This window comes from Gorilla gorilla, chromosome 5 (genome assembly GCF_029281585.2).
Source record: "Gorilla gorilla gorilla isolate KB3781 chromosome 5, NHGRI_mGorGor1-v2.1_pri, whole genome shotgun sequence".
Classification (NCBI taxonomy): domain Eukaryota; kingdom Metazoa; phylum Chordata; class Mammalia; order Primates; family Hominidae; genus Gorilla; species Gorilla gorilla.
The window spans coordinates 97,282,385-97,303,890 of record NC_073229.2 but is presented as its reverse complement, the minus strand read 5'-3'; the positions used below and the strand labels follow the sequence as shown (position 1 = coordinate 97,303,890).

Genomic DNA, 21,506 nt, shown 5'->3' with positions numbered 1-21,506 from the left:
CTCATATTTCTCACAATAGTCCACCCAGGCTCCCTCCTCAGGTGGTCTGTCTCCCACTAGCAAAACCCAATATAGCCAGTCTCGCTGCCTTACCTGGAGGGAGGACCAGGACTTGGTGCCAGGTCTGGGTCTCTACTGCTGTCCCTGCACAGACTCATTTGAGGCTTTCACGTTTCTCTCCTCTCTTGGGGGAACGGCCTGCAACAGGAAAGGAGTGTGTGGTGTGAGTGTTTTTCCAGGGCCACCAGTTGGTCCTAGCTGGCTGCACTGCCCTCCCTGACTACAAACACTTCTTTGAGGCAGAGAGCTCCTCTCTCAGCTGAGGGGCCTATGGGTATTACTCAGGAAGCAGCCTCAGGTTGGGCGAACTGCTGTTGCTGCTGCCATAGCTGCAGGAGGAAGAGGTGGAAAGACACTGGAGGGGTACTCAGTCTGGAATCTGATTTGTTTTTGTTTTTAGCTTTTTGTTTTTTTAGACAGGGTCTTACTTCGTCACCCAGGCTGGCCCGCAGTAGTGCGATCTCAGCTCACTGCAACATTTGCTTCCTGGGTTCAAGCGATTCTCACCTCAGCCTCCAGAGTAGGTGGGACTATAGGCGTGGGCCATCATGCCCAGCTACTTTTTGTATTTTTGGTAGAGATGAGGTTTTGCCATGCTACCCAGGGTGGTCTCAAACTCAGCTCAAGGAGGTCAGCTGCCTCGGCCTTCCTAAGTGCTGGGATAACAGGTGTGAACCATCTTGCCTGGCTAGAATTTGATTTTTAAAAACTTTTTTTTTGAGGCCGGGCACCGTGGCTCACGCCTGTAATCCCAGCACTTTGGGAGGCTAAGGCGGGCAGATCACCTGAGGTCGGGAGTTTGAGACCAGCCTGGCCAACATGATGAAACCCTGTCTCTACGGAAAATACAAAATTAGCCGGGCTTGGTGGCACACACCTGTAATCTCAGCTACTCAGGAGGCTGAGGCAGAATTGCTTGAACCCAGGAGGCAGAGGTTGTGGTAAGCTGAGATCACACCATTGCACTTGAGCCTGGGCAACAAGAGCAAAACTGCATCTCAAAAAAAACCAACAAAAAAAAACCCACCAAAAAAAATTTTTTTTGACACTTGCCCAAAATCTTAAAATAAAAAATCCTGATGGCTCTGTCTTCAAAATAAATCCCAAATTCATGCATTTCAACTGCTAGTACTCTCGTCTAAAACCTATTTTCTTAATTCTTTTTTCAAAAATTCAGGCCCAGGCCGGGTGCGTTGGCTGGTGTATGTAATTCCAACACTTTGGGAGTCCGAGGCGGGTGCATCACGTGATGTCAGGAGTTCGAGACCAGCCTGGCCAACATGGTAAACCCCCATCTTTACTAAAAATACAAAAATTGGCTGGGCACGGTGGCTCACGCCTGTAATCCCAGCACTTTGGGAGGCTGAAACGGGTGGATCACCTGAGGTCAGGAGTTCAAGACCAGCCTGGCCAACATGGCGAAACCTCGTCTCTACTAAAAATACAAAAATTAGCTGGGCGTGGTGGCGTGATCCTGTAATCCCAGCTACTCGGAGGCTGAGGCAGGGGAATCGCTTGAACCTGGGAGGTGGAGGTTGCAGTGAGCCAAGATCAGGACATTGCACTCCAGCCTGAGCCACAAGAGTGAAACTCCGTCCCCCCGACCAAAAAAAAAGAAAAAAAGAAAAAATACAAAAAGTAGCCAAGTATGCGCACCTGTAGTCCCAGCTACTTGGAAGGCTGAGGTGCAAGAATTACTTGAGCCCAGGCAGTTGAGGGTACCATGAGCCGAGATCTTGCACTCCAACTTGGGCAACAGAGCGACTCTGTCTCCAAGAAATTAAAAAAGAAATTAATAAATAAATAAAAATAAAATAAATAAGTAAATTATTAGATGAAATTCAGGCCCAAAGTCCAAAATGTTCAAACTATTAAGATGTTTTTTACTGAATTTTTTGCCGTGACCACTGTTAATAAAAATATTTGCACTTTGAATTTTATTAAAGGAAAAATTAAAGGAATATTCAGTTTTGCTTGATATTCTCTAAACTTTGAGTACTCAAACATACTATGAGTTTTCTTTTGGTTACCAAACTAAGAATAACATAGAAAACTGAGAAGTCAAAATCAAAGTTGGGTTTTCCTAGGTTAATTGTAATAAAATGTGTACTTCTTTTTTTTAGATGAAGTCTCACTCTGTCACCCAGGCTGGAGTGCAGTGGCATGATCTCTGCTCGCTGCAACCTCTGCCTTGTGGGTTCAAGCAATTCTCCTGCCTCAGCCTCCGGAGTGGCTGGGATTACAGACATGCACCACGTGCCTGTCTAATTTTTGTATTTTTAGTGGAGATGGGGTTTCTCCATGTTGGTCAGGCTGGTCTTGAACTCCTGACCTCAAGTGATCCACCCACCTTGGTCTCTCAAGGTGTTGGGATTACAGGTATGAGATACCGCACCTGGCAAATGACATGTACTTCTAAAGTTAAAAAACCCTCTTGTTTATTGTACAGTGATATATAACTATTAACACATTGATTTTAAAAAAGAAAATTAACCAGCTGGGTGCAGTCGCTTACGCCTGTAATCCCAGCACTTTGGGAGGCCGAGGCGGGTGGATCACAAGGTCAGGAGTTCAAGACCAGCTTGGCCAAGATGGTGAAACCCGTCTCTACTAAAAATACAAAAATTAGCCGGGCACGGTGGTGGGCGCCTGTAATCCCAGCTACTCGGGAGGCTGAGGCAGGAGAATTGCTTGAACCCAGGAAGCTGAGGTTGCAGTGAGCCAAGATAGTGCCACTGCACTCCAGCCTGGGCAACAGAGTGAGACTCTGTCTAAAAAACAAAACAAAACAAAACAAAAAACTAACCTTTTTCAATTATTAATTAGTGACATTCATAATGTACTTTATGGGGTAAAGTCCGTGGGTATTTGTCAGCGGCTTCCTTAACTCTCATGACAACTCTCCTTCTCTTACTTGAGTAGGGTGTGTTTGTGATTATTTGAGCTATTTTAGGGAACTATTCATGCTTTGTACAGATATTTTGGAATCTCCTTTTTATAATGTTAATGCTTCTTGTTAACGATTCAGGTTTAAAAATATGAAGTAGAATTTTTCAAGTATTCTATGCCAGCACAAAATCTAAATTTACCGTTAGTGTATGACCTTCTCCCAAAAGGGTCAGGCTAGGCCCAGTGGCTCATGCCTGTAATCCCAGCACTTTGGGAGGCCGAAGTGGGTGGATCACGAGGTCAGGAGTTCGAGACCAGCCTAAACAACATGGTGAAACCCCGTCTCTACTAAAAATACAAAAATTAGCCCGGCATGGTGGTGCATGTCTGTAATCCCAGCTACTCAGGAGGCTGAGGCAGAAGAATCGCTTGAACTTGAGATGCAGAGGTTGCCATTAGCCGAGATCATGTCATTGCACTCCAGCCTGGGTAACAGAGTGAGACTCTGTCTCAAGAAAAAAAAAAAAAAAAAAAAAAAAAATTAAATCAGCTCAAGTGGCTGAATTGATTATTCTCCTTCACTCAGCAAATAGGAGATTAAAAATGAAATATTTCTGTGTGATGGAGGGGCCTGGCAAAAATAAAAAGCAAATATTTATATAGGCGGTAGATAGGTGATTGAATTGTTCCACATCGGAGAACTTTGGAAATGGGGAGGTTTTCTGGCCTCTTCTGGAAGTCTCAAATCCACCTGGCTCTCTAGATCAGATTTACATGGATTTGGGACATGATTTCATGGCCTGGTTTTGAAATCTAGGCCTCTGTCTTTGCAGCCTATTAATAGTATTAATAGTCATTTTTTTCTAGTAATTACTGGTATTGTATTTGACTAGTGCATCCTGTACAGTCTGAAATGCTACTGTGTGGTCATTATATTTTCACTATTATATTTTGCAACAAAATGTACATGAGAGACCAACTGTATGCAGATGCAGACAATGTTGTCTCGATAAACTTGTGATCAGTGGATTCTGGCAATGGTGTAGATCTGAACCCCACAGATGAAAGTCCTGATGGCTGAGTTTGTCTTTGGTCAAAAGGGGAGGATGATAAGTGAAAAAGTACCTAGGAACTTGCAGCTGGGAGCTGACAGGCAAGTTCGAATCTTCCCTACCAAACATAAACATCTCTTGCAAAATATTTTAACCAGTCAAGATTGCTTAGTGATTGCCATGCAACAAGATGTAGAAAGTCCACTCTATGTTTGAAACGAGAGATTTGACACTCTGTAATCAAGACCACATTAATCCTCCTACCTCCCAGATAAAGTTACCAGGATAATCACCAAATTGCCCCATTTTCAAAAACTGGTCCCTACTCCCTAAACACTCCTTAGACTCCCCTAGACAACTCCTATAATTGGCTCCCCATGACACGCTTATTTTCCTGTGTTGTTTGCTCTCCCTTGATGCAGCACACCAAACAAACCCAGTCTTGTTGGAATATACTATGTGGTCACTCGGTGGCTGCCAGCACCTGTGCAAATCTAGGGAGCCCATCTGGAGCCTTCTTGCATCTCCATCCTTCAACCCTTGCCCTGCCTCCTCATTTATCTCAGCATCCCTTGATGATCTCTGCCTGAATCAGTTCTTACACTGCTGATTGCAAAATAGTAACTTCACTCCAAAATTCAGAGTGAAGAAAATTTTTGATTCCGGGGCATCAGAAAAGCAAGCACTAGTCAGATGATTAAGTTTGGCGTGAAAGGATTAAGCTCAGAGCAGATAATTACTTGGAATGAATTATCTTGGGAAGACCTCCCAGGATTGAACACCCACCCTAAGGTGGTTCAAGGGGCGGGTTGTTTTGGGTACTTATATTAAGGACAGAGCCTAGGCCCTTCCTCACTTTTTTCAAGTCCTTTACCAACCAGTTGCTTGGACTTGCCCCTCTTCTGAATCAGGTCAGAGCAGAGCATGGCCATGGGAACAAGTGCCCTCAGCAAGAAGCCGTGGTAGACCCTGCCTGAAAACTTTCATGCTCCAATGGTGTTCCACATGGAAGAGGACCAGGAGGAGCTCATCTTTGGTGAGTGGCCTTTGCCCACATCCCCTCCTTCATCCTTGTCTTCTCCATTTTCAATTTTTCCCTTCTCTCCTACCTTCATCAGTCACACATCGGTTCCCCCAAGGCCACCTCCCCACTCCCCAAGGGCTGGTGCTTGATAGACCCTCCTCTCGCCTCTTATGCTCACAGGGCATGGTGACACATACCTTCGCTGCATTGAGGTGCACAGCCACACCCTTATTCAGCTGGAGAGTTGGTTCACAGCTACAGGCCAGACTCGTGTGACTGTAGTTGGACCACACAGGGCAAGGCAGTGGCTGCTGCACATGTTCTATTATGTGGGGAGCCAGGACTCCTGTCGTCACAATCAAGGTAGGTATCCTTGGCTGAACTGTGGTGGTGGAGGGTTTGATGGTGGAGTTCTGGCTGAGTTGTGTGGCACCTTGGATTCTTGAAGGATCCCTTGTGTGGCTGGGGAATCCAGGTGGTTCCTAGAGTTCACTGGGAAGGGAAGGGCTCACTTTTGTGGCATCCAATTTTCAGGGAGTAGAGGGTAGTGGGGAGGTATAAATGGATTACGTTGGAAGGCCTGGCTGGGGTGACATCCTCCCTGCGATGTCCCTGGTGGAGTCCAGGCCTGCCAAGGGCCCCAGTAATGGGCTCTACTTCACCAGCCCTGGGCACTTCTTCTGCAGGCCTCGAGATGCTGGAGCTTGTCCGGAGCCAGCCCCTGACCAACCATGATCTGGTCGCCTCCATTAGTGTGCCACCATACACCAGAGACCTGTCTTTGGCCTCCAGGATAAGTGGAACCGTCTGTCTTAGCGTACCTCAGCCTTTCCCTTACCAAGTGATTGGTCGTTAGGTATTCTATTTGAGTTCACTCTATTCGTAATTAAGGGCTGATCTCCCCTGGGAAGTGGGGATGAGAGGAGAAGTCTTGGCTTCACTTTTGGTGAGAAAGACATGAAAGACACTGAAGAAAGTTTGAACTTGTGGCCGGGACCTGTCCCTCTCAGGCATTCTAGGCACGTGTCTGAGGGAAGTCTCCTGAGTGTAAGAAGTGTTATTGGCAAAGCAATCCAATAAAATAAGCTACCTGTGATGCAAAGCCTTCGATGTGCTGTCCTCTTTCCTTAGGATGAACTTATCCAGCCCTGAAGGGGATTCTTTGGGCAAGTGCTGAGGTCTGGGGAGGCCCATCCCAGGGAAGGAGCCAGGCACACAAGTCGGCACTTTCAGGAACTGCTCCTCTCAGGCCTGGAGCCTGGTTAGGCTGCTCTGAGTTGAGTGAAAACCAGGATTTCTAGAAAGGGACCCTCCTAGAAGCCCCAGGGTTTTCCTGGACCTTGAAGTGCAGACAAATGGGGAGAATGGAAAGGTGGGAGGAAGGCTCCAGATGGAGATTCTGAAGTCCCTCAAGCTGTGAATTAATCCATTCCAGAACTTTCTCCCAATGCCAAATCTACATTTGGATCTCTCTAGCCAAGATTATGGCAAGCTAAACGTGTCCTCAGTTGAACTCTTCCCATTCAAATTTCTTCTTTCTCTAGCAGTCTGTATATCTTATAGTGAGTGAGGCAATTGCAGTCTCTATTACAGAGCAACAATGGTGACTTGGACTAGAGTAGAATGGTAGAAGTGTTAGGAAATGGTTGAATATGCAATCTATTTTGAAGCCAACAAGATTTGCTAATTACACGGTTTTTACATGGCCAGTTACCAAATAAAAGTTAGAAAGATCATATTCAAAGTATAAAAACACTTATGAATTTGCTCGAGGAAGAATATAACTACACTATTCTCAAGGAGAATATCATGTTTACTTTTAAATCTATAATATAATAATTGATGGCTCATAAACTAGAGAAAAAACTTATTTTGTAAAAGACCTGCAAAAAGAGTATTTTCTCAAGTTTCATACCACAAATGATGAAATTAATATTTTATATTTTAAGGCTATAATTCTCATCTCTAAATCCCAGTCACCAAAGGTTTCTGTGTGGGTACAGCTTAGGTATCATAATGGAGGAGTGAATATCTCAAACACTGGCGTGAGATTACAAGCACTTACATAGCAGCTCTATCAGCAGATGGCTTTATGATCTTCAGCAAGTCACTGATTTCTTAGTGCATTGGTTTTCCCACACAAAATTGAGATAATACTGACTACCTCAGGTGAGTAACAGTCTTTTGCCTGGATTCTTTCACCACCTTTCTTCTAATAAAACTATTGTTTCGTAAAAGCGTACCCTATCTCCCTAGCTCCAAAAGGGGAATGGTGGTTGACATAATCAAATCAGGCCTTACATACTGTGATTCACTGGTCCAGAAATGAGCATGTGACCTGTATTAACCTAACCAGGTGTTAGGAAAAGATTTATACTCTGCACTTGAGTGGAGGGTTTCCTGCCTCCTCCTGTCTCTGGTTAGATGTGATTAAGGAGGTGTGTGGCATTAGTTGCCACTGTTGTCATCTTGTAGACAATAAGAGGAGCCACCAATAATATACAGCTGAAAAGGAGGACAGCAGAGACAGAAATAATCTGGAACTTTGATGATGTCATTGAACAAATTGTGTTCTGCCTGGAGTTAGCCCTACCTCTGTTCTTCCAGTTAGATAAAAATGTCCTTCTATCGAAGGTTGTTTCTTGTGGTAATGTGGTAAGGATTATAATTGATGGTAACTGGGAAGCATTTTTTGACACAATATTGGCAGTCACTAAGCCTGAGTTGTTATTCTAAGGCTTGGGATCCAAAGACTGTGTAGGCTGGGCTCTGGCTATGGGTGTGGCATTGGTAGGAAAGAGTAAAGAGAAGTGGGGAGCAGAAATATGGTGTTACAGGGCACAAGGACAGGGGAAGAGTAGATAGTCCTCCTTTTTTCTTTGGGGTCTATGGTGAGGTTTGACAGAAGGCAGTCTTTCTGATGAGCGGTCAAAGTCTAGGCATGGGTGTCATCTATGGGGTCTGACTCAGTTGTTTTGGGGTATGGGGAGGAATACAGACCAAGAATGTGAGGTCTGAGTGGGATGGGAGTGGGGGTTTTTAGGTCCTAGTCTTGTAGAGACAGGATTACTGGTTATGTGGCATTGATTTCTTCATGGGCCCCTTTGGAAAGGTAACAGATTATACAGTAAAGACCTTTGGGAAAAGTAACAGATTAAATTTGTGACACAGTGTGAGTAAGTCTTGATGATTGCACTTTTCTCTTGACTGCAGAGCCTCTGAAATTAGGGGTTGGAAGTTGTTGAAAGCCAAATAAAAGTCCCGGGGTGAACAAAACACTTTTGTTCATTAACATATTGAGTCCCTACTACATAGTACTGTGTGAGAAGCTAGAGGTATAATGTGAGTGAGATATCCCCGCCCTTAAGTTGTTTTAATCTGGGGCATTTGTGGTAACTTTGGGCCCTAGGGAAGATGTTCAGAAGGGACATCTGGGCTGGAGATACGTGATTGGGTGGGATCATTCTGCATTAGTAGTTGAAATCATAAGTGAGACCACCTGGGGAGAGCATGGAGCTCGAGGGAGTAAAGGGAAGAGGCTGATGGAATCCATGGGAACACCCACAGTTAAGAAATGTAGCTCTCGCTCTCCCTCTCCCTCTCCCTCTCCCTCTCCCTCGCCCTCGCCCTCTCCCTCGCCCTCTCCCTCTCCCCATGGTCTCCCTCTCCCTCTCCCCACAGTCTCCCTCTCCCTCTCTGTCCACGGTCTCCCTCTGATGCCGAGCCGAAGCTGGACGGTACTGCTGCCATCTCTGCTCACCGCAACCTCCCTGCCTGATTCTCCTGCCTCAGCCTGCCCAGTGCCTGCGATTGCAGGTGCGCGCCGCCACGCCTGACTGGTTTTCGTATTTTTTTGGTGGAGACGGGGTTTCGCTGTGTTGGCCGGGCTGGTCTCCAGCTCCTAACCGCGAGTGATCTGCCAGCCTCCGCCTCCCGAGGTGCTGGGATTGCAGACGGAGTCTCGTTCACTCAGCGCTCAATGTTGCCCAGGCTGGAGTGCAGTGGCGTGATCTCGGCTCGCTACAACCTCCACCTCCCAGCCGCCTGCCTTGGCCTTCCAAAGTGCCGAGATTGCAGCCTCTGCCCGGCCGCCACCCCGTCTGGGAGGTGAGGAGCGTCTCTGCCTGGCCGCCCATCGTCTGGGATGTGAGGAGCCCCTCTGCCCTGCTGCCCAGTCTGGAAAGTGAGGAGCGTCTCTGCCTGGCCGCCCATCGTCTGGGATGTGAGGAGCCCCTCTGCCCGGCTGCCCAGTCTACGAAGTGAGGAGCGCCTCTTCCCGGCCGCCATCCCGTCTAGGAAGTGAGGAGCGTCTCTGCCCGGCCGCCCATCATCTGAGCTGTGAGGAGCGCCTCTGCCCCGCCACCCCGTCTGGGATGTGAGGAGCGCCTCTGCCCGGCCGCGACCCTGTCTGGGAGGTGAGGAGCGTCTCTGCCCGGCCGCCCCATCTGAGAAGTGAGGAGCCCCTCCGCCCGGCAGCCGCCTCGTCCGGGAAGTGAGGAGCGTCTCCGCCCAGCAACCGCCCCGTCCGGGAGGTGGGGGGCAGCCCCCGCCAGGCCAGCCGCCCCGTCCGGGAGGGAGGCGGGGGGCGCCTCTGCCCAGCCGCCCCTTCTGGAAAGTGAGGAGCCCCTCTGCCCGGCCGCCACCCCGTCTGAGAGGTGTACCCAACAGCTCATTGAGAATGGGCCAGGATGACGATGGCGCTTTTGTCGAATAGAAAAGGGGGAAATGTGGGGAAAAGATAGAGAAATCAGATTGTTGCTGTGTCTGTGTAGAACGAAGTAGACATAGGAGACTCCATTTTGTTCTGTACTAAGAAAAATTCTTCTGCCTTGGGATGCTGTTGATCTATGACCTTACCCCCAGCCCGGTGCTATCTGAAACATGTGCTGTGTCCACTCAGGGTTAAATGGATTAAGGGCGGTGCAAGATGTGCTTTGTTAAACAGATGCTTGAAGGCAGCATGCTCGTTAAGAGTCATCACCACTCCCTAATCTCAAGTACCCAGGGACACAAACACTGCGGAAGGCCGCAGGGTCCTCTGCCTAGGAAAACCAGAGACCTTTGTTCACTTGTTTATCTGCTGACCTTCCCTCCACTATTGTCCTATGACCCTGCCAAATCCCCCTCTGCGAGAAACACCCAAGAATGATCAATTAAAAAAAAAAAAAAAAAAAAAAGAAATGCAAAACAGGCCAGGCGCTGAGGCTCATACCTGTAATCCTAGCACTTTGGAAAGCCATGGTTGGCAGATCATGAGGTCAGAATTTCGAGACTAGCCTGGCCAACATGGTGAAACCCCGTCTCTACTAAAAATACAAAAATTAGCTGGGTGTGGTGGCACATGCCTGTAATCCTAGCTACTCGGGAGGCAGAGGCAGAAGAATCGCTTGAACCTGGGAGGCGGAGGTTGCAGTGAGCTGAGATCATGCCACGGCACTCCAGCCTGGGTGACAGAGCGAGACTCTGTCTCAAAAAAAAAAAAAAAAAATCAGCTCAAGTGGCTGAATTGATTGTTCTCCTTCACTCAGCAAATAGATTAAAAAATGAAATGTTTCTGTGTGATGGAGGGGCCTGGCAAAAATAAAAAGCAAATTAAAAAAAAAGAAAAAGAAATGAGAAACAATAGGAGCTTGGAGAAGTCTATAAAGATGACCAAGTCAGAGAGGTAGGACTGTGGCAGTGTGAAATATGTACAGTATTTGGTCTTAGTCCTGTTTCCTGACATACAGATCCTAAAACCTTTGGAATCTGCAAATTGATGAGTGCCTTTAGTATGCTAATGAGACGACTTGTGGCTGGGAGCCCCTGGGTAGCTTCAGGACAGGGACTGGTCACAGGAAAGGTCAAGATGTGAATAGAGGGTTGGAACTTTTCAGCCCCACCTCTAACTCTGGGAAGGGGAGAGGGGCTGAAAGTTGAGCTAATCACCAATGGCTAATGATTTAATCCATCGCGTCTATGTAATGAAGCTTCCATAAAACCATAAAAGGACTGGGTTTGTGGAGATCCTGGATACCTTAACACCTGGAGGTTCCTGGAGGGTGGCATGCCTGGGAAGGAGATAGAAGCTCTGCACTCCTTCCCTGATAACCTTGCCCTATGCATGTCTTCATCCATATCCTTTGAAATATTCTTTATAATAAACCAGTAAATGTGTTTCCCTGAGTTCTGTGAGCTGCTCTAGCAAATGAGTCCGATCCTAGGAATGGTTTGTAGGAATCTCGATTTATCCCTAGTTGGTCAGAAGCCCAGGTAAAACAACCTGGGGCTTGTGATTGGCATCCGAAGTGGAGGGCAGTCTTGTGGGACTGAGTCATGAACATGTGGGATCTAATGCTACCTCCAGGTAGATAATTCAGAATTGATTTTTTTTTTCTTTTTTGGGACAGGGCCCAGCTCTGTAGCCCAGGCTGGAGTGCAGTGGCATGATCTCAGCTCACTGCAACCTCCGCCTCCTGGGCTGAGGTGATTCTCCTGCCTCAGCCTCCTGAGAAGCTGGGACTACAGGTGCCCGCCACCATGCCTGGCTAATGTTTGTATTTTTAGTAGAGACGGGGTTTTACCATGTTGTCCAGGCTGGTCTCGAATGCCTGAGCACCAGGGATCTGCCCACCTCCACCTCCCAAAGTGCTGGGATTACAGGTGTTAGCCACCAAGCCCAGCCCAGAACTGAATTTAATTAGAAGACACTCAGCTGTGTCCACTGCAGAACTGATTGTTTGGCTGTTGGTGGTGTTAAAGGAAATTTATAGGAGCCCATTGATTTGGATTGAACTACTACTGCCAGGCCCAACAGACCAAACCACAGTTGAATCACTTATGCTAAACTTACACATCACCAAGCCAAAACTAAGTTGTTCGACCTTTCAAGAAATCAAGAGAGATAGAGACAATAACTAAATTTCCAAACAGGCCAGTTTTAGCCAACATGCTAAGGAAGTTCCCTTTGCTTTAACTTTTATGAGGAAATTAACTGAAACCAATCTGCATTTTGTTTACTGTTTCTGACCTTCTCAGCTCTTGTCAGTTTATAAAACCAGCCTCCTCTGCTTGACTCACTGTAACATTCATTCAATTGTATAGAAGGAGGTGTTGCACAATTTTAAAATTGCAAACAAAAACCAATTAAGATCTTCAAACTAAATTGTGTTGTAATTTTGTCTTTTGACAGTGGAGAGAAATCCCCATACAACGTCTTGGTGACCAGAGGTCACAGAAGTCTTCTGCGTCGATTGTTGAGTGAGAGTTTAGAAAAAATACTTTGGTTTTTTTCTCCATAACTTACAAACTGGAAGGGGGTGGCGTTCTAAAAGATGAGAAATTTTAAGAGAAAGAAAGAGTGATTGCAGTGTCCACTATTAAAGAAAAGCCAAAAGGGATGCTGGTTGAAGGTGTCCCTTGAATTAGCTTTTTTTTTTTTTTTGAGACGGAGTCTCGCTGTCGCCCAGGCTGGAGTGCAGTGGCGCGATCTCGGCTCACTGCAGGCTCCGCCCCGCGGGGTTCACGCCATTCTCCTGCCTCAGCCTCCCGCCTAGCTGGGACTACAGACGCCCGCCACCTCGCCCGGCTAATTTTTTGTATTTTTAGTAGAGACGGGGTTTCACTGTGTTAGCCAGGATGGTCTCGATCTCCTGACCTCGTGATCTACCCGCCTCCGCCTCCCAAAGTGCTGGGATTACAGGCGTGAGCCACTGTGCCCGGCCGAATTAGCTTCTAAGAGGTCACAGATGAACTTCTAGTGCAGCTTTTCTGTGCTGCTGGGTGGTCGTGAGTCTGACTGTCATGTGCTGGTTAGTGGGGTGGATGCTGTGGAAATGGAAGTACTTTATATAATTTATTTTATAAGATGCAGTTTGTTTCTAAAGTCAAGGTGGTGTATAGAGTAAAAAAGAGGAAGGGACGGCCGGGCGTGGTGGCTCACGCCTGTAATCCCAGCACTTTGGGAGGCCGAGGCGGGAGGATCAGGAGGTCAGGAGATGGAGACCATCCTAGCTAACACAGTGAAACCCCGTCTCTACTAAAAATATAAAAAATTAGCCGGGCGTGGTGGCGGGCGCCTGTGGTCCCAGCTACTGGGGAGGCTGAGGCAGGAGAATGGCGTGAACCCGGGAGGCGGAGCTTGCAGTGAGCCGAGATCGCACCACTGCACTCCAGCCTGGCGGCAGAGCCAGACTCCGTCTCAAAAAAAAAAAAAAAAGGAGGAAGGGAGGGTACTGGAAAGTTGTTGGTAACATGGGAGAGGCTTAAGCATACTTATGAGGGGAAAGGGTGAGATGCTGTAGATATGGGGAAGGGGAGGGGCAGCAGGTGACAACCAAGGGCTTGGGAACCCAGAGTGGAAGAGTTAGTTTACCCTAAAGGCAAGGAGTGGCCAGGCGTGGTGGCTCATGCCTGTAATCCCAGCACTTTGGGAGGCTGAGGTGGGCGGATCACCTGAGGTCAGGAGTTCAAGACCAGACTGACCAACATGGTAAAACCCCATCTCTATTAAAAATACAAAAATTAGGCCGGGCGTGGTGGCTAACGCCTGTAATCCCAACACTTTGGGAGGCGGGGGAGGGTGGATGACCTGAGGTCAGGAGTTTAAGACCAGCCTGGCTAACATGGTGAAACCCCGTCTCTACTAAAAATGCAAAAATTAGGTGGGCATGGTGTTGCATGCCTGTAATCCCAGCTACTCCGGAGGCTGAGGCAGGAGAATTGCTTGAACCCAAGAGGTGGAGGTTGCAGTGAGCTGAGATTGCACCATTGTACTCCAGCCTGGGCAACAAGACCAAAACTCCATCTCGGAAAAATAAAACAACAACAACAACAAATAAAACCCCAAAATTAGCCAGGCGTGGTGGCACACACCTGTTATCCCAGCTACTAGGGAGGCTGAGGCAGGAAAATTTCTTGAACCCGAGAGGTTGAGGTTGCAGTGAGCCGAGATCGCGCCACAGCACCCCAGCCTGTCTCAAAAAAAAAAAAAAAAAAAAAAAAAAAAGAGAGCAAGGAGCTCCCATCCTGGAGTGGGGTTTGCCTCCTCTCCCACGAAGCAAGCAGAGGGATTTCTGGTAGCGGGGGTAGAACTGGGCATTGCAGCATTGGCCAGAGGGCTCAGATGAGGAGCGCCAGTGCCAGCACTTCTGAAAACATCTATGTGTTGCGGGTGTGCATGGTGTGATGTCCTCATGGCTTATCTGAGGGTGAGTAGCACCCTGAGCTGCAGCAAGGGGAGGGTGTGAGTACCTAGTTACTTGGGGGGCACAGGAATGGATAGGGATTGGTGATACAGGAAGTGAGTCACAGCAATGCAGGCAAAGGAACAGAGAAGGAAGAAGCAGCAAGTAATGGAAAGAGATGAGTGTCACCAAAGATAAAAAAAGCGGCTGTGCACGGTGGCTCATGCCTGTAAATCTTAGCACTTTTAGAGACCAAGGCGAGTGGATCCTCTGAGCTCAGGAGTTTGACACCAGCCTGGGCAACATGGTGAAACCTTGTCTCTGCTAAAACACAAAAAATTAGCCGGGCGTCGTGGTGTACACCTGTAATCCCAGCTACTCAGGAAGCTGAGGCACGAGAAGTGCTTGAACCTGGGAGGTAGAGGTTGCGGTGAACTGAGATTGCACCACTGCACTCCAGCCTGGGTGACAGAGAGAGAGACTGTGTCCAAAAACAGTCAAACAAAATAAACAAACAAACAAAACAAAAAAACCTAAAAAAGCATACAAGTGAAAAGTTCTAAAAGTAGGTGCAGGTGTTATGACAGTGTATGGAAACCCTAGAACCCTGATATCTATCCTAGAGCATACTGGACTTAAAATAGTCGCCAACATCGTGACAGAAAAGAAGTAAATCATGTGACTAGGCAAAGAGTAATATATCATATCAATGTACCTTTGACCTTCCTATTTATTTGAACAGGAAAGTTTTGCCATTCACCAGTTTTTGTGGTGCTGTGATTTCCAGAGCAGTGCCTAAATCGATAGTTTGTGCATAATGTATCTGCTACGTTTCTGTTTTGAAATGTAGTAAAAACTTCAGTAATTTGGAATTAGGTGGGCTAGAGGGAGAAGTCTTGTCGCAGTTAATGAAAATTTGTTTTATTTAATTAATTAGTTTATTTATTTATTGAGACGGAGTCTCACTCTGTTGCCCAGGCTGGAGTGCAGTGGTGTGATCTCTGCAGTCTTGGCTCACTGCAACCTCTGCCTCTTGGGTTCAAGCAATTCTCCTGTCTTAGCCTCCTGAGTAGCTGGGACTATAGGTGCACACCACCATGCCTGGCTAATTTCTGTACTTTTAGTAGAGGTGGGGTTTCACCATATTGGTCAGGCTGGTCTTGAATTCCTGACCTCAGGGGATCCAACTATCTCGGCCTCCCAAAGGGCTGGGATTACAGGCGTGAGCCACTGTGCTCAGCTTATTTTTATTTTAAAAACATTTTTAGATTTCTATTTTGTTTTCAAATCTCAGAGCTGTGTGAGATAAAATTTAAGTTTTTTCAAAGAAACAATTTTTACTTGTACCAGATTCTCAAAGCAGTTGAATCTAGACTGATACAGGTTGTCATTTGAAGATCTGGCAGCCCATTTTCATGAATGGTTAGGATAGAATAACTGTTGTAAGTATATTTTGCTTTAAATGGTAGAAGTGGGAAGTACTGCTAAAGTATTTCCAAAAATGTTTGGAAGCGGTTTAACATTTTTAAGTTGGTCAAGCAAGCATATACCATACACAGTTTTCTTTTCCCTCATCTAGAAGTTGATAGAACAGGCACATAATTATTTGATCTCTAGAGCCGTAGTGGGAAGCCCTTTCTTCCCTCTAGGATAACACTCTGTAATTCTTCCTCCTGTCTAAAACATCTCTATTGGGCTTTGTTGCTTTGTATTCCAGAGTTTTAACATTCTGTATCTCTTTGAAAATAATTCCACTGGGATTAACCCTTGGCACTTAGTGCAAAATTGCTAGTGAAATAGAAAAAATGGGATTTTTTTAGGGAAGAAGAAAAAAAGGTCCTTTTGGAGCAGAAGCCCTTCCCTGATGAGGCAGAGCTGGGTAGGTGCTTAAAATGGTAGTTCTGAGTAGCCAGAGGCTGCAACATTTGGGCACCCACCTGGGCCCCATTTCTTAACATCGTTTAGCAAATCCCTTTATTATAGATAACACAAAACTCACATGCGTGGTATCTGAGTTACAATCAATTTCAAATTAATATTTCTCACAAAAACCCCAGGAGCATATGCAAATCTCCCCCCTTCCCAAAATACCAAAGACTTCTTCTGTAACACTGCAAAAAGATAATTTTTATATTTCAGTCCAAAATCTGTATACAGTCAGTTTGGTTGACTTGGTCCAGTCAGTTCAGAACCAACTAGTTAGTTCCAGATAAAAATAGTCACACTAGCTGTTTATAGACATCTTTTTAATGTTTTACTTTAAAACAAATAATCCCAGTAAAAGAGAGCAAAGGAAATTACACTTTAATGATAGCTTGAAATGGATATGGTGTTCCCGATTTATTTGTTTTCAGGAAACAGACAATTGCATTGTCATACATGACTTAGAACTGCTTACTTAAATGCACATTATTAGATTAGATTAAGTTTCTCTTACAAAAACACAACCATGTCATTTAAGGCGAAAAATATCAGCTTCTAGGGAGACAAGTTAATATTTATGATATTTCCTCTATCTGATTTAGTGAAATGATCCATTAATTTAGTTAGCCAGGTTTCATCATCCTTACAGTTTTGCTTTGCAAATGGCATGAGAATTGGTCACTTTGTGCCTGATTTCCTCCTCTCTAGTAGACTTATTTTACTTGCAAATTAAGAACTTCAGAATCACTGAATCAATGGGAGGTGAGAAAGGCACCTTAGAACAGATCAGGACTTAAAAACTCAATAAAGTTATTTTAAACAAAACTTGCAATCTACAAATATTAATTTAGTTGAACAAAATGCAAACATGTAGATCAGACATAGCAAAATTTTTTTAGTTAACCTCATACAAGGGATATTTGCAATTAAGTATTAGCTTGATCAACCCTACATGTTGAAGAAGGCAGACACACTTGTACTCAGAAAGCATATGGCTACTCAGTGCTCAGCTAAATTGTGCTTCAAGACATCATTAAAATTGACCAATGGAAATTTGCTTAGTGTAAATGGGAGACCCCTCTCATTTCCACAGAGAGTAACATGACAGACAGAACCTTATAGCTTCCACACAACTATCTTTTAACATCCCCCAATTTTTGTGCTAGAGTAAGATAGACACAAAATGGTCATGGCTTCAATGTATAAAAGTTTTTCACAACATGGTTTATCACATTTTGCTATGATTAAGACCTCAGTGCTGTGCGTAGGTTTTGTTTCTGAATCTTCAGTCTTCAGCAATGCTGGGTGAGCTGTACTGTGTTTGAGACTTAACGAGGCCTAAGGAGGGGTCCCCAATACATTCAGAATTCCTGCTGCCAGTGGGGTTCGACCCAGGACAGAGTATGTCCAAGAATCAGTGCTACCTGAAAGTTGCTGCCTCCCTCCTCTTCCTCTGTTAATAATGGGAGAGAGCCTGCCCAGTCATGGCAGGTTCTGGCTTTAGGTCAGTGGAGGGGTGTGTGTGTGTGTGTGTATGTGTGTGTGTATGCAACGTTCTTGCGAGGGGGAATCACAACTTCAGGTTGAATGAAGATGAAAAATTGATTTTCATAATTTACTAACATTCTGTATTTTGAAAATGAAAACAATTGCTTAAAAGGATTGACAATGTCTTAACTGAAGTGTAAAATTTAGCCTCTATCTTCTATATGTTTCCAGCAGCCAAAAAGATTCTAAATGATTCTAATTGTCTTAGAATCCAAGTGGGATGCGAAGAGGAAGCTTTAAAAATTTCCGTGTTTATCAAAAGGGACAAGGTTCTAAAAGGTTGAGAAGGACATTTTAGGTAAAGCGGAGAACTGGTTGACCTGGGGATGGAGGCTGGTTAAGGCCTGGTGAAGTTCAGAAGCAAAATACTGGCAGGGAATGAATAAGGAGTTAATGAAGAAGAAAAGCAGGGGAGAGTCAATGATGGAGAAAGCCTGTTGGGGAGGGCTGGGGAGGATTGGTGGAGTTCAGGGCCTCCTTCTTCCTTTGAACATCCACTTGATAACCCTGCTCATTCTGCTTGGCTGCTGGAGAAGTACTTCTGGAGGCAGCATTAATGTCTGCCAAGGAAACAACTTCCTTTCTTGAGTCCTCCTGTGAAGTACTTCTGGAGGCAGCATTAATGTCTGCCAAGGAAACAACTTCCTTTCTTGAGTCCTCCTGTGGCTAGGGTTTAATTGAATTGAAATGCTATCTCTTATGTCCTTTTTTTTTGAATGTCATTACGTTGGCTGAAGTTCTGATGACCTAAGATAGCTAGATGGGTTTCTAACAAGCAGTCAGCATTGCTTGCTTTCTGATAAATACATTTGTCATTTTGTTTCCCTTGGTGTTTTTGCTGCCATGATATATTTAAGTGTTGTGATTTGCAGACCCTGCCAGTACTATCTAGCTTCTAATTGTAAATGTTTATATAAGGAAATTGAACCAGTAATTTCAGATTTGGGACAACATTCTTGGGAAGAATAGAAAATTTTCACTACAGTATAAAAAGTAAAGGAAGTTTCGTTTTAGACTTTCATATGCAAAATGTACACATAATAGCAAAAGACATTCAGGGCATATTAAAAAATAAATACCTTGCAAAAATTCTCTGCTTATATATAAGAATAAGGGAAGATTAGGTAGTTGAATTCCCTAGCAATACTCATTTTCTAAAAAGTCTAGTTCTTCTATTTTGGTTTGTTTCTCTCCCTCTCATTGCCCTTTGAGGGGGAAGTCATTTTCTTTTACTTTGCCAACTTCCTGGTGGTGTTTCTGGGTTCTTTTCAAGCCTTTCCTATCTCAGTCCCACTCAAATGTCCCATCCCCCATAGTCCTACCTGTATGTCAGCGAAATGAGAATAGCTTCTCACACTTGCCCTTTACATAGGCAGTATTGGCAAGCCTGGGGTTGGCGCCATTGCAGAGAAACCAGTCCAATCACAATGGCTGTTCTACTGACCAGTATTTCATACGCTTGTGTAGAAGTTGACCACTTATAAAGTTGATTCTGCCATCAGGCAATATATTTTCATAAAGTCAAATATGTCAGATAGTCTATTTGCCCCACTGGCCCTGAATTTCATTATTTGCACATTTTCTAATTGAAGAACATTCTTGTCATAAAGAACAACATGAAAATGATGTGCAAAATTGCTTGCCACAGCGCTAAATCACCAAAAGCACACAAATTGACATTCAAATTACATTAATAATAAAATGACTGAATAGGAATGGGTTGGCAAATATATCTTGAAATAAGCAGCCATTTCTATTATTCCCCAATTCTGCTTTAGTTGATACCTTATTAGCAGCTGTTGATAGCCATTGTGTTTAAATATACATTATGGCCTAATCTTGAAAATGTAGTTTGTATTTAGTCACAAAGCAGAAATGCCTGAAATTTGAAGGTGTTTACTCCCATAATTTCAAAATACAGTGTCAAATCTTCTAAATGACCTAAACTTGACATATTCATACACCCCATAGCATTAGCTGTGTTTGGTTTCTCAGGCTTTTTAACTCAAGGTACATTACTAAATGAGTGGGTTAATGTCGATGCACCTTGGAATTTTAGCCATCCCTAAACATGCATTTTCATGCAATTAAAAGGTAACGGGCTTATAAACTGCCTTTCATGTTCTTCCCGATTCTTGCAATTTCAACTTTTTAGAAGGGCTTTCGAAATAGTTCATGCAATGACATGTATGGCTAAAGGAACTGCTATGCCTGGAAAGAAAATGAAGAACTTATTTCAGTTTGACATGAGGCAAGCTGAGGGCATCTGTACTTTCTCCTGCCTTACAAATGCTCTGAGATGATCGTGACCTTCCAGTCCTTAGAGAGTCTGATGCAAAGGCAGCTTCCCTGGCAGGCTGCGGTGCGGCATCAAAAGTGTCTGTCTCTGTCTCTTCTGGACCCACCTCTTCATCAGTTATAAACAATTTGGATTCCCTCCATTTGGGGTAAAAATCTTGGCTGCCTCTGGAGCCACTTGACTCACTCCCTGAAAGTTGTATATTCAGTTCCTCGGTCGACCTGATCAGGTTTTGCACAGACAAAGATTTGCCCAAGTCCTTCGGCACCATGGGACAGACAGACAACAGAGTTTCTCCTCCCATGTCAAAGCTTTTCCTCATAGAACGGTCCTTGGTGAGATTTGACTGTGCAACCTGAACATTTTCCTTGGAGGCAACAAGGCAGGTGGTGACGTCAGAAATGCTTTCCTGTAAGCCTGCAGGGTTAGGGTGCAGAGTTTCTGGCCTGGGCAGATGCTTGATGACTGGGAGAGGAGGTGGGATCTGTAAAGTTGTTGGGGCTGCTGGCTTGGGTGCCGTATTTATTTGGTTTGCAATGGTGTTGGTGGCTGCCACTGCTGAGCCATCGCTTTGACTAATTGGCACCTGTGTTGCTTGACTGTGCATAGTAGGGCTAAGCGCGTAGAAAGTCTGGGCACTGAACTCATTTGGCGTCAGAATGAACTGCAGGCCTCTCGAGATGTTGGCACTAGTTGATCTGGATAAGCAGCCACTGTTTTGTGCAGAACCCGAAAGATCTTTGCTATCCACAGGGCTTTGATAGTCAGATGTCTGTTCACATTCAAAAGGTGGGATCTGGAATGAAGCCAAAGCGAGGGCTGAGGCAGAGCCTTTCCGAAGGACCTGTTGATAGATGTCTAGTAGGCAGTCCAGCTTGGACTCTATGGACTGTACCTAGAAGTGAGGAAAATGGTTACACATGAGTATAATCTGTTATTAAGAATGGACTTCATTTTTTAATTTTAAAAAATGAAGTCAAGGTATGCCAACGCGTTTAAAGAAATATTGAATATAAAGCACGATGCAGTCTTGACCCTTAGTGAATGTAGCATTTAGCAATGATGGGGCCAGAGGAGGACTTAGGAAGAGAGGGACACTTTGGCTTCTATACAGTCTTTATTAGCATCTCTCCCCCACCACTTCTTTAAATAGTGCCTCTTAAAAGTCATATAAGCACTATAAAAATGCAAATTTAAGACTTTCCATTCCAGGCTGGGTGCAGTGGCTCATGCCTGTAATGCCAGCACTTTGGGAAACTGAGGCAGGAGAATTGAGCCCAGGAGTTTGAGACCAGCCTGGGCAACATGGCGAGACCTCGTCTCTACCAAAAATAATACAAAAATCAGCCGGGTATGGTGGTGCATGCCCATAGTCCCAGCTGCTAGGAAGGCTGAGTTGGGAGGATTGACTGAGCCCAGGAGGTAGAGGCTGCAGTGAGCCATGATTGTGCCACTGCACTCCAGCCTGGGTGACAGAGAAGTCCCTGTCTGAAAAAAAAAAAAAAAAAAAAAAAGACTTCCCATTCCAGTCAGATTGTCTTTCCTAA

The 21,506-nt window shown here is 45.2% G+C and overlaps 1 protein-coding gene and 1 pseudogene across 3 annotated transcripts in view; one reads left to right on the top strand and one right to left on the bottom strand.

The window, feature by feature from the left end:
• Positions 1-4,925: 4,925 nt before the first annotated feature.
• On the top strand, positions 4,926-5,881 carry LOC101145084 (KH homology domain-containing protein 1-like; annotated as a pseudogene).
• Positions 5,882-16,149: 10,268 nt separating this feature from the next.
• The window catches only part of KCNQ5 (potassium voltage-gated channel subfamily Q member 5), a 579,108-nt gene continuing 573,751 nt past the window's right edge, over positions 16,150-21,506 (bottom strand). For all 3 annotated transcript variants that reach the window (XM_019030067.3, XM_019030068.3, XM_055390620.2), the window contains one exon: positions 16,150-20,854. In XM_019030067.3, the coding sequence (XP_018885612.1) occupies positions 19,892-20,854 (963 nt within the window). In that variant the 3' untranslated portion in view covers positions 16,150-19,891. The remainder of the gene's footprint in view (positions 20,855-21,506) is intronic.